The following is an 11,762-nucleotide window of genomic DNA, read 5'->3' as shown; positions in this document are numbered from 1 at the left end:
ATTTTGTTGTATTTACTTGTTCCATAATTCTTGTCTCTAAAACGTATCTCACATGTCCCGATCTATTAACACTTACAATTAGTAAAGCGGTATTTTTATTCCTACAATAAGATGTAATACGTAAGAAAAGCAAAACATTATTATATCGTATTAAAAATATTCTATTTCACTTTATATATCACTTACATTTTGTATTATCAATTACGTTAGATAAGTTAATGAGATTGGAATTAGTGCCCACCAAATTCTTACGGTACTGCATTGTAAGATTGTTTAATTTATAACATTACTTTTCGTATGTCTAATCATAAAGTTTGTGCATACACTGCTAATAATCCTCCTTGATATCATTTGATATCATTCGATGAACGTATTTTTACACGTAACAATACTTCATAAATTTAATTATACATATAATATATATAAGATACATTACTTTATATACATAGATTTAAACACTTATACAGCATATTCTTGGAGAAGTAGAAAAAGTTTTTATCATACAGTTCAATTGTACATTTACTGTCATTTCTATGAAAAGAAAATTGACATCCATTTTTTTATGTACATACATGCATTACATATATACATATATATATATATACATATATATATATATATATTATACACGTTATATATGTTGTTAAAAGTTTTAGATACCAATCCTTTCTTTTCCTTTTTTTCTTTCGTGCTCATTGCATTTGTAAATTTATCGATTTTCCTATTGAAATAAAATTAAGAATACAATATCTCTATCTCGGGATTTGTTTCTCTTATGATAATACATTAATAAGATATTATTGTATTATTATTTAAAAAATTTAAATTTTCGAGAAAATTGAAATTTCGCGCGTATCTCATTCAAGATGGCTGCATGTTGACGAATGAAGAAATCTTATGATCGAACCGTTTGAACGCCGGTACAAAACTTATTATGATCAAGGAAAGTGGTTATAACGATAGATAAGTTTTTTGTTACTTAAATACTATTTTCAATTTTTATCTTTGCAACGTGCCATACATCATACATGGATGACAAGAGAAATAATGTCTATAGAAAACGTTGGTATATGAAGAGTAAAGGAACCAAGCAAACTAGTAAGCTTGAAATGTATATTAAGTTTCTCTTCGTGATCCAATTATTATTATTTACCCTTTATCTGTCACGAAAAACGTATTGAAACGGTGTAAAAAGTTTTCTATTTCTATATGAATTAATATTATAATAGTTCTTACATAGCTTAGATACATGTCTTTGAATATTTTATACTACTAATTAATATTTATCTTATTGCGATAGGAACTATAACAAATACAAATGAAACATCAGGAAAGCGGTTAAAAAGTCCTTCCCGGGATAATGCGTCTTTACATATTCATGAAAATACAAATATTCCTTACTATGGATGGACATTATACTTTGACGAGCAAGGTATCAAAGAAAGATCGCTTTATCGTTAATATGATATAAATAAATAATGTCTTTCTTTCATTTTAGAATATAAAAACTCTTCCGACATTGTAAGAAAAGTTAAAGCCGTCGAACGGTTCATGAAAAATTATTCAGATATATCATCATTTCTTACGTTAGCCAATTTAGAGGCTGGAATGAGTTTCAACATTGACCTTTAACAATTTGTTAACGACGATACGTTTCTAAATGAATGGAGTAACTTTAAAAGTGATATACAAGAGAAACCGATATTTACGATAATTGCATCAAACTTGCAATTCATCAGGTATATACAATAAATGTTTTTTCTTTAAGAGGAATTAATTTTATTGTAACAATTGGAATTAAATTTAATATAAATTATATTTCTATATTTTCATTTTGGAGAAATCTCGTATTTATATAATACTCTCAATAGTATCGCCGGTTAACTTTTCAGAATATTTTAAATACCGTGCCAAAGGAAAATCTAAAAAGTATTTTGAATTCAATAATCTATTGCCCTGCGGTCAAAATAAAAATATTGAATTATGGACAAACTGTTTGTTTACGGATATTAAAGTGAATTCCTATGGTATAATATTAAAACCACATATTATTCTCTATATCTTGTCTACGCGATATTCTTCCATTCTCCCTTTTATGTTTTCTCAAGGAAAATTAATAATACAAGGGGATGCGTTGTAAGAGTGGGACGAACAAAGCAGCTTGCCCAATGGTTTGTATTTGTATGCTCAAAATGTGGTTTAGAAAAGATAGAAAAAACAGTCGGAGGGATTTATACCGTGCCTAAGAAATGTACCGTTTGTGGTGTGACAACCGTTTCAACCTATATTGAATTCACCTTATGTTAGAACTATTTCTTTCAAATGATTAGAATACAGAGATATTAAATAACGAACAGGTATGCTCCCTTTTATTGATATAATAATATATCAATAATTATCTCCATTTACTTTTATAATGATATTAAATGCTGTTTATCGCATAATGATTCTGTGTCATTTCGTTATATGGGATTTATTTTTAGGAAACTAAAGGTAGAATGCCTAGAATACTGGATGTAAAAATTTTGGATGATTTAGTAGATACTTGTATGCCAGGAGATGATTTAATGCTTACAGGGATCGTTAAAGTGAGCGTTTATGCTGTCGAATAAATAAAAAATTAAAATTTCTTTTTTCTTTCTTTCTTTCTTTCTTTCTTTCTTTCTTCCTTAAACTTTGTATCCTCAGGTTCAAGGAATTGATGATAATACGTTTAAAGGGCATGCTGCAGCTTCGTTTTCTTTTTATATGGAAGCCATACGATAGTTCATAACAACAATAACGTAATAACAATGATACTGAGAAAAAGTGCATGAACGCAGACACTGTTGTCAGCGCAATGATATAAAAGATTATCTTGCATTAAGGTTTATATACATTTATTTTACTCTATCTAATAATTTATTTTGTATTCCATTTGTATATATAAATAAATTGCATGATAATTTTCGCAGGAGGTATATGAGAAGCTAATATCTTTCCCATTATTAGTACATTCATTGTGCCCTGGGTATATATGGTCATGAAATGATTAAGCTGGATTGTTGTTAAGCTTGTTTGGCGGTATATGCAAAACATAGGGTTACGTGATCATATACATGTCCTTATAGTGGGAGATCCTGGCCTTGGGAAAATCTCAATTGTTACAGGCATGTTCCCGTGTATCCGCCAAAGGTGAATATAAATTAATATTTAATATACATATCTAAGGCATTCCTCTGTCTTAAGGCGTGTATATTTGTGGCAATTCAAGTACCTCTTCAGGATTAACCGTTACCTTGACAAAAGAAAATGGGACAAATGACTTTGCATTAGAACCTGGTGCTTTAGTGTTAGCAGATGGTGGTTGTTGTTGCATTGATGAATTTGATAAAATGTCTGTGCAACATCAGGTATATAAATGTAAAAAATTATAAATGTAAACATTACAAATGTAAACATTTTTATTTTTCTTTCATAAAAAGCTAATATATAAATAATAAATTCTTTGTATAAAAAGCTAATATATTTTTGTAGCTCTATTGGAGTCTATGAACAGCAAAGTGTCAGTGTTGCTAAATCCGGGATACTGTGTTCCCTTCCATCAAGAACATCGGTTCTCGCAGCTGCGAATCACATTGGTGGCAGATACGACAGAAGCAAGACAATTTTACAAAATTTAAACATAAGTCAACCTCTTCTTTCAAGATTTGATTTAATCTTTTTACTCCTGGATGATCCAGATAAAGTATGCTGATATTCATAAGAAAATATTTATTCTCTTAAGTTTTACATTAATATTTATAATAATTAATGTCTTTGTAATAGCAACGCGATCATTTATATGTAAACATATCATGTCATCCCATATTGTTAAAAATGACAAGACAGAGAAGAGGTCCAAGCAACGATAAATCAATGCAGTCAATGTCAAAAGACGATTCTTTAAGGTAATTTAAGGAGTTAGTTTATATTAAGGGATATCAATTTTATATATTACACCAAACTATTGTATATTTGTTTCAGAGAAAAATTAATGTTTTCATTAACACAATCTAAAGATATCATACCACAGTTTATATTGAAAAAATATATCCTATATGCCCGTCAATATGTTTATCCAAAACTAACTGTTAAGGCGGCAGAAGTATTGCAAAAGTATTACCTGGAACTCAGATCAAGGAATGTAGAATTTGGCGGTATACCGATATACAATAGGCAGCTAGAAGCAATGATTAGATTAACCGAGGTTTGTCGTTGCGCGTTACAAAATTATGTTTACAACTTTTTTCCAGTAGATAACAATAACTTTGAACTTTGAACAGGCCAGAGCAAAGTTGGAATTGCGTGTTGAGGCTACAGAGTTGGATGCTCTGGAAGTAGTAAAAATATTAGAGTACGCAATGATGAACATGTATGAAAATTCAACGTTGAAATTACAACATAGAAACAAACCTACAGAGGGAAAAGTATATATTGAATATATATATATATATATATATATATATATATATATATATATATATATATATATATATATATATGTATACGCGCACACCACTTATGTATTTAGGATTAAAAATATTTCATCTTAAAATTATTCATTAATTCATGTCATTATTCTTTCCAACAGGTAAAAATATTTATGAGGTTACTAGAAGATGAAATCAAATCAAATGGAGAAAAATTTTTTTCATTATCGCAGCTGAACGAAATAGCAATAAATGGAGGTATTAATGTACAAGATTTCACTCGGTTTTTATCAAAATTGAATGAGCAAGGTGTTTTACTACAAATCGATAGAAATGTTTATAAATTCGTTAACATTTAATGGCCTTTTATAAATGATCAATGTTACAAAGATTATGTTAAAAAGAAAATATACGTCATTTTTATTAATAACTCTTATACAATTTCTTGTGCGTATATAATATATAAAAGACAATCGTTAAATATAAAAACATGTTTTAAAACATTACTGCCCACTTCACGGGACGTGTCGCTACTCTTGTAAGACATCTTGGTGGACATGCTGGAGGACACGGAGGTGGACAATAAGGAACACATTTTGGTGGACAATGACCACAAGATATAGGTGGTGTACATATTGTAATCCTACATGGTGGTGGACATGGTAAACATGGCGGTGGACAGGGTGCACATGGCACGCATGGTGGACAAGGTGGGCAAGGTGAACATGGCGGACAAGGTGCGCATGGTGAACAAGGTGAACAAGTAGGTAGGCAGCAAGGATTTATTGGTGAACATGTTGGTGAACACGTTGGGGAGAATTTATTGCAGTTCATGTTTCTTCAATTTTCTTTTGCACTTTTTTTTTGTACTTTGCTTAATTATTCTTTTTCTCCTTTGAAATTTTATTAATTCATTAAGTATCAATTAATGAAATGCATAATTGTTAATCGTTTAGACAATATTTTTAAAGAGTTACTTAAAAAATTTGAGAAAAATGTATTGAAAGTTTATACTGTCGTTACATATAATATGACAATCGATTGCTATGACAACTACTTCCAAAATAACAAAAAAAGAAAAACCTAATGGAATAATATACGATTCTTATAAATTCAATGTTGTACGTGGCAAATTAATTTAGTAAGATGCATATTTAAACAATTTGATAATTTTTACGATAAAAAAGAAATAAAAAAAAAAAAAAAAAAAAAAAAAAAAAAAAAAAGGAACAAAATTTATAGATAAATTTCAAGTATATATGTTTATGATTTAAATTGAACATGCCTTGCGATGGGAAAAATCCAAATTGTGACAGAAGACGTGAATTATTAGCGCAACTAAAATGTTTAGTCAGTTCCATGGATAGAAAGTAAGAAAATATTATAAATTAAAATAAAATTGATATATTAATAAATTATTTTTCATAGAAAACCATGCGAATGGGATGAACCACCGTGTCCACCACCTACTTATTGTCCAATTACGAATTGTTGTGATCCTTGTTGCGTAAGTTACAAGGATATGATCATTAGAAAGAAAAAAAGATATAAAAGTAATATAAATTTTAAATAGGAGCCTGTCAAACGGTGTAAAAGCTATAATCTTCGTGCAAGTATAATGTATCGATGCGAGTGTATCAGGAGGAATGGATTACAAGATAGATGCATGATGTGGGATTGTATGGGTCGACCGGAATGTATGACAAAACTATATCCAGTTTGTGGACCTGGAACTAGCGCCCTTCTGAAGCTAACAGATTTAGGAGATATAAGTGTAGCTCTTAAGAAGTTTCATTGTGCAGATCAAGCAAGAGAATCTGCATTAGCGGCATATTGCAGACTTGTTTGCAATAACGCTTGTCCATCACCTGTTTGCCCTCCACCATGTATAAGTTGCTGCTCACCTCCCTCTTGTTATGCACCTTGTCCACCATGTCCACCATGTCCACCTTGTCCACCTTGTCCACCTTGTCCACCTTGTCCACCTTGTCCACCTTGTCCACCTTGTCCACCTTGTAATCCTTGCGACCCCTGTGCCCCTTGTGGTCCTTGTGCCCCTTGTGGTCCTTGTGCCCCTTGTGGTCCTTGTGGTCCTTGTGCCCCTTGTGGTCCTTGTGCCCCTTGTGGTCCTTGTGCCCCTTGTGGTCCTTGTGCCCCTTGTGGTCCTTGTGCCCCTTGTGGTCCTTGTGCCCCTTGTGGTCCTTGTGCCCCTTGTGGTCCTTGTGCCCCTTGTGGTCCTTGTGTCCCTTGTGGTCCTTGTGCCCCTTGTGGTCCTTGTGGTCCTTGCGGTCCCTGTGATCCGTGTGTTCCATGCGTACCATGTCCACCGCCATGTCCACCGCCATGTCCACCACCCTGTTTGCCTTGCATGCCATGCTGTGCACCATGTTAAACAGTCATATATGTAGATATGTATTTTATATTATCCCATGTCAATTTCAATATAAAAGATTACGTATTATAAATATGAAATAGAATTAATACATATAAAACATATATTCTTTACATGTACAAATGTACAAATACACCAATCTTATATATATATATATATATATACACCGATGGTTTATAATTATTTATATTTCATTAGCATTAAGGGATTTTAAGGAAAAGCTAAGAAATACACCAATAACATAAAACGAAGTGAATGCTTGAAATATTTACATTTAAATTTAGCGCTTAATTATCTTATCTCAAAATGCGCCCTACAGAGGGCGCGAGTAACAGATGACATTTTTAATGCCAAGAACATCGTTCATAACCTTATTTACGAATCTATCGTTACAATTCGTAGAGCTTATTCCATAATATTTGATGAATTTTTCAATAATAACATTTTAATTAAACATCGTAATGTAAGTTTTATTATAAATTATATTCAATATAATGCATATTTCATTTATGAATAACGTGTATATATTTAAATGTATACATTTTACATTTACAGATAATAACCTAATAAATCTTATAACATTGTTGTCAATTTTGAATCGTAAGAAATAATTAATAATATTGAAGAAACATGACAGAAAACTTTGAAAGGGATCTTCCAACAATGTATACAAATGAAGAACCAAAAACAGCTGGTCAACCACTCTCAGATTTTCTTTTACAACTAGAAGATTATACACCAACGGTATATAAAACTTGAAATATTTCTATTATTCATACATAATTTTATGTTTCTTTATTATCATTCATTGTAGGTGCCTGATGCTATTAGCGAACATTACTTGCATACTGCTGGTTTTAATACAACCGATCCAAGAATGTAAGTATAAAAATTCAATTAGACAATAAAATGTAAGTAAATATATCGATATAAAAGAGCTAATAACTATTTATAATTAACATTGAATTACAGAGTACGTTTAGTATCCTTAGCAGCTCAGAAATTCATTTCCGAAATTGCTAATGATGCCCTTCAACACTGCAAAACACGTGGTGCTAATCAAAATACAAAAACAAAAGGAAAGGATCGTCGTTATATGCTTACTATGGAAGATTTGACGCCCGCTGTTGCTGAATATGGCATTATAGTTAAGAAACCACATTACTTCGTTTAAAAAAAAATATATTCTTTATTATAAAATAGGTCTTCTACTAAATTTTTTGAAATCTAATGTATTGAAATCTAATGTAGTTTTACGAGTACACATATGGACATAAAATTTTCATTACTTGATACATGTATATAGTTTATATTAGATTGTATACATTATGTCAAAAACTACATATATAATTTTGTTTAAATTAAAAATTGATATATGTCATACATGAAGGAGTATCAATATTTTATGTATTAATAATTTACATCAGAATATTATATCTTTTCATAGTATATTTAAATTATTATATCATATTTACAAGATAAGTCGAAGGTATAATACAGAATATAAATATAAATAAGAAAATATACTTATATATTATAAGAAAATAAATACGTCTTTGTAATAAATGAAAACAATTAACGAATAAATACATATGCACACAATGTATGCATATATGCACATGTGGCAGTTCTACATCATCCAGAGGTCGCTTTTTGAATTGTTAAAAAATTTTTATTTTCATACATGCACTACTCTCAAAAAAAAAGAAAAAGCAGCATTTTACGGAACGATTCTTTTCGAAGAAATTATGTATATAATTTTTATAATAAATGTAAATAATTTCAAAAGAGATATAATAACGAATCAAGTAAATAATAAAATAATCTATCTAAAATAATATTCGATTATTCTTATAATAAATCAGCAATCAACTGTGAGGATAAAATATCAAAAGCATTTTATATTTAAATAAGGAGCGAACTTTATATAAAAAATCAGTAGCTAATGTGAACATAAGTAATTTACAACTTTATAACTATCTAAAAATAATAAATGATTTTCCATTAAATATATAAAAAATAATTATTTCAAACTAGCACACACCTTCATTCACGTATGAAAATAATAATAATAGCGAGAACACATTAGAAAGAGTGGAACCGAATCTTGCTATTTAGACGATATTTACATGTGTATAACGTATTATATATGTAATGTACAAACGTGATCTGCGTATTCAACATACAAATGGTATATATAATGAAGTCTAATATGATACAAAATAATATTAATAATTTATAAATAATTCATAAATAAATAAACAGTTTATATAATGCGATTTACCACGTCAGTCACTACCTATTGTACTCCGAGGAGTAAACGTCGAAATGAAATAGTGTAAGTTGCGTAACAAGATGAGATAATAATTAAACAATATTAGATTACGCAAAGCGTCGCATAGCTCTTAAGACGCGTTAGATAGAATAATTTTCTTTCGACCTTCGTCGTTCGATAATGTCAACAAGAAGGATCATTGGAAGGACGATGCGAGTTACCATGTCAGTTCCCTTTAGTAGTCCGAGGTGTAAACGTCGAAATGAAATCTTTCCGTATCGCTACATTCTCACGTCTTATAGATACGACCATTTTATAATTATTTAAACAAAATACAGTACACTCGGAGTACGTGGAATTAATAGTTAAACAATATTACATTTCGTGAAGTGTTACATAGCTCTTAAAACGTGTTAGATAGTAATAATTTTCTTTCGACCTTCGTCGTTCGATAATGTCAACAAGAAGGATCACCATTGGAAGGACCTTCTTGCAAATAGTAGAGTAGAATCACCGTTTCTCTAACACTCACGTGGGTATTCGGGCGCGACTAAAGGTCCTATTGTGGACTTGATTTTATTTGCTCGAAAATTCGATTAGATTACTTCGTGAATGGGGATTTTACAATAGAATCAACGTTATTATATACACACGTGAGTGTCGCGATTAAAAGCGATTAAAAGTCCTTAGGATTGCGCTTTTATTGTTCGAAATTCGGAACGCACGAACAGCAGTGCTTAATAATCCGTTATGTCTGAAGCAGACGGTGGAGCTATCTGTAAAAGAGGTCTAATACAATCTCTTGTTAGTTAAAAAGTTCTAGTTATTGCCTTTATATATTAGCGTACAACAATCGATTCCTCAGGTCGCGTTTGGGTTGCGACCCGGGGGCGTCTTAGTTACGACCGGTTTGCGTCGAGGTTGATACCAGTTTGGGACAGATTTGCATCTCGGTTGCCTCTGGGTTGCGTCTGTACTACAGAGCAAGCCAGTAAGTGGGATACAGCCCCTTAACAGGTACAACAATTGAGAGGCACAAAGATCATACTCTATTCAACGAAGAAGGAATGACTTTGACGAAAAAAATAGAATAAAATAAAGTAAAATAATAGATAATAGCAATAATAATAATAATAGTAATAATAATAATACTAATAATAATGGCAATGATAATAATAATAATAATAAAGGAGATACGGGTGAAAGAAAATTTCTGAATTCATCGTACGAAAGTATTTATCATCAAACGTGAGCACTTGGTATCAAGATTTTGGGATTGCTATTTGTTAAGCAGAACGCTTTTGCTAAAGACATCTTGTATTCCTTGATAATAGTGATTTTGAGAAGACGTAGTTTTAAGATTCTTACTGGAGCTTATCTAATAAGTAATATATTGTCACTGAAATCTATATGGGACATATCCATTCCCCATAATATACCTTGTAAAATGATAGTAATATAGAAATATAAAATAGGGAAAGAATGTAGTGTTCCCAAAAGACTTATCAGATTTTCTGATATACTTCTCTAATAACTGCCAAGAATTTTATTATGCATTGATAAAAGGTAAGACATAACATAAATTGAACTATTTGTTTACTTTTTCAATAACAATTGAAGAAATCAAACATCTTACAATAATCCACCGTCATTCGTTTACAGTTTCAAAGAAAAAAGGAATAATTCCAATGCAAAATGCTGATCCACTTTAAATGTTTCGCAGCAGCAGCAAACAGCTGCTACCGCCACGCAGCCACTGTATAACGTCAACCTAACGTATGCCCTAAATACTTAGAACAATAGATTAAATCCAGTGATTGGAATAGGGTCCGTGGGAAATTTGGCTAATACTGTGGTACCAGGGCAATTGGAGGATCAACAAATACTGGACCACCAATTGGACCGGTACCATCTGGCATGGGAGGTATATACCCACCTATGGATGAAGTTATATCAGCTGTTAACATCGGTTAACCACCCACTAGCATGGTTTCAAACAGAACTGGCGAAGCTTTAGTAGCAAAAGACGACTCTGTAGGAACAAGTTAGACAATCGGAACAAAATCTTGCTGTGCGACATGTTGAATTGATGGCGCAACAACAAGGCAGAGTAGAGGATGAGAGAGAGATTTCAAGAATAAATATCGCATGATCGATAACCTTCTTCAGTACTTAGTATAAAACTTTTATTTCATTCATTAATATTAACATAACATTAAGGAGACTAAGTTTTACATAATCGTCTAAATCGCATCGTTCAAACACGATTTAATTTTTCAATCATTAACTGGACATCGTTGGAAATTTACGTGCGCAGAAAACGATCATGAATATCATAAACATATTATGTATTAATCTTTACTTTTTATTAAATACAGAATTATAACTAAATGTATAAACTGTTCGCTTTTTATATGAAATTTAAATATAATAAATATGTTTAGTGCCTTCCAATTAATCCTCATCATAAGTCTTTTATTTTCATTTATAATCTATAGATGAATATATAATCTATATATGTTAAAAAGACGGAAACAGGTGCAGGACTTAGAATAATTTTAATATCAACATAAATTACTGTAAAATTTTAATTTCGGAGTAGTTGACTCGTATAATATGAACATAAACACGCTTTTTCTTGACT

General features: G+C 30.9%; 3 protein-coding genes across 5 annotated transcripts; all 3 read left to right on the top strand.

The window, feature by feature from the left end:
- The first annotated feature begins 872 nt into the window (after positions 1-872).
- LOC124948820 (DNA helicase MCM8-like) lies at positions 873-4,881 on the top strand. Its single transcript, XM_047493029.1, is given in 19 exon segments — positions 873-1,098; positions 1,301-1,432; positions 1,499-1,708; positions 1,711-1,739; positions 1,893-2,014; positions 2,109-2,332; positions 2,335-2,357; positions 2,484-2,588; positions 2,689-2,735; positions 2,955-2,968; positions 3,037-3,063; positions 3,066-3,124; positions 3,126-3,174; positions 3,229-3,402; positions 3,516-3,727; positions 3,808-3,929; positions 4,006-4,228; positions 4,305-4,448; positions 4,613-4,881. Coding segments are annotated over 19 exon segments (2,184 nt in total). The 5' UTR covers positions 873-1,028; the 3' UTR covers positions 4,811-4,881.
- A 136-nt stretch (positions 4,882-5,017) lies between these two features.
- LOC124948591 (DBF4-type zinc finger-containing protein 2 homolog) lies at positions 5,018-6,912 on the top strand. Of its 3 annotated transcripts, XM_047492411.1 has the most exons (3): positions 5,018-5,214; positions 5,880-5,958; positions 6,025-6,912. In XM_047492411.1, the coding sequence occupies exons 1-3, from the start codon at positions 5,099-5,101 to the stop codon at positions 6,841-6,843; spliced, it is 1,014 nt and encodes a 337-aa protein (XP_047348367.1). In that variant the 5' UTR covers positions 5,018-5,098; the 3' UTR covers positions 6,844-6,912. The 3 variants fall into 3 exon arrangements, with proteins under 3 accessions (XP_047348367.1, XP_047348369.1, XP_047348368.1); XM_047492413.1 differs by lacking the exon at positions 5,880-5,958 and having other exon boundaries at positions 5,018-5,188; XM_047492412.1 differs by lacking the exon at positions 5,880-5,958 and having other exon boundaries at positions 5,018-5,206.
- A 235-nt stretch (positions 6,913-7,147) lies between these two features.
- On the top strand, positions 7,148-8,481 carry LOC124948592 (transcription initiation factor TFIID subunit 10-like). The gene is made up of 4 exons (XM_047492414.1): positions 7,148-7,306; positions 7,399-7,587; positions 7,658-7,722; positions 7,816-8,481. Exons 2-4 carry the CDS (start codon positions 7,474-7,476, stop codon positions 8,015-8,017), a joined length of 381 nt encoding a protein of 126 aa, XP_047348370.1. The 5' UTR covers positions 7,148-7,306; positions 7,399-7,473; the 3' UTR covers positions 8,018-8,481.
- The last annotated feature ends 3,281 nt before the right edge of the window (positions 8,482-11,762 follow it).

This window comes from Vespa velutina, chromosome 4 (genome assembly GCF_912470025.1).
Source record: "Vespa velutina chromosome 4, iVesVel2.1, whole genome shotgun sequence".
Classification (NCBI taxonomy): Eukaryota; Metazoa; Arthropoda; class Insecta; order Hymenoptera; family Vespidae; genus Vespa; species Vespa velutina.
Note: the sequence above shows the minus strand (reverse complement) of the source record. Positions and strands in the feature narration are given on the sequence as shown.

What these genes read in the sequence shown, in the direction of transcription:
- LOC124948592 (XM_047492414.1), top strand. Translation starts at nt 7,474, where the DNA reads ATGACAGAAAACTTTGAAAGGGATCTTCCAACAATGTATACAAATGAA. An exon ending in TAGAAGATTATACACCAACG is followed by an intron (nt 7,588 to 7,657) that starts GTATATAAAACT and finishes CATTCATTGTAG; the next exon opens with GTGCCTGATGCTATTAGCGA. An exon ending in AATACAACCGATCCAAGAAT is followed by an intron (nt 7,723 to 7,815) that starts GTAAGTATAAAA and finishes ATTGAATTACAG; the next exon opens with AGTACGTTTAGTATCCTTAG.
- LOC124948591 (XM_047492411.1), top strand. Translation starts at nt 5,099, where the DNA reads ATGGTGGTGGACATGGTAAACATGGCGGTGGACAGGGTGCACATGGCA. An exon ending in ATGGTGAACAAGGTGAACAA is followed by an intron (nt 5,215 to 5,879) that starts GTAGGTAGGCAG and finishes TATTTTTCATAG; the next exon opens with AAAACCATGCGAATGGGATG. An exon ending in ATTGTTGTGATCCTTGTTGC is followed by an intron (nt 5,959 to 6,024) that starts GTAAGTTACAAG and finishes AATTTTAAATAG; the next exon opens with GAGCCTGTCAAACGGTGTAA.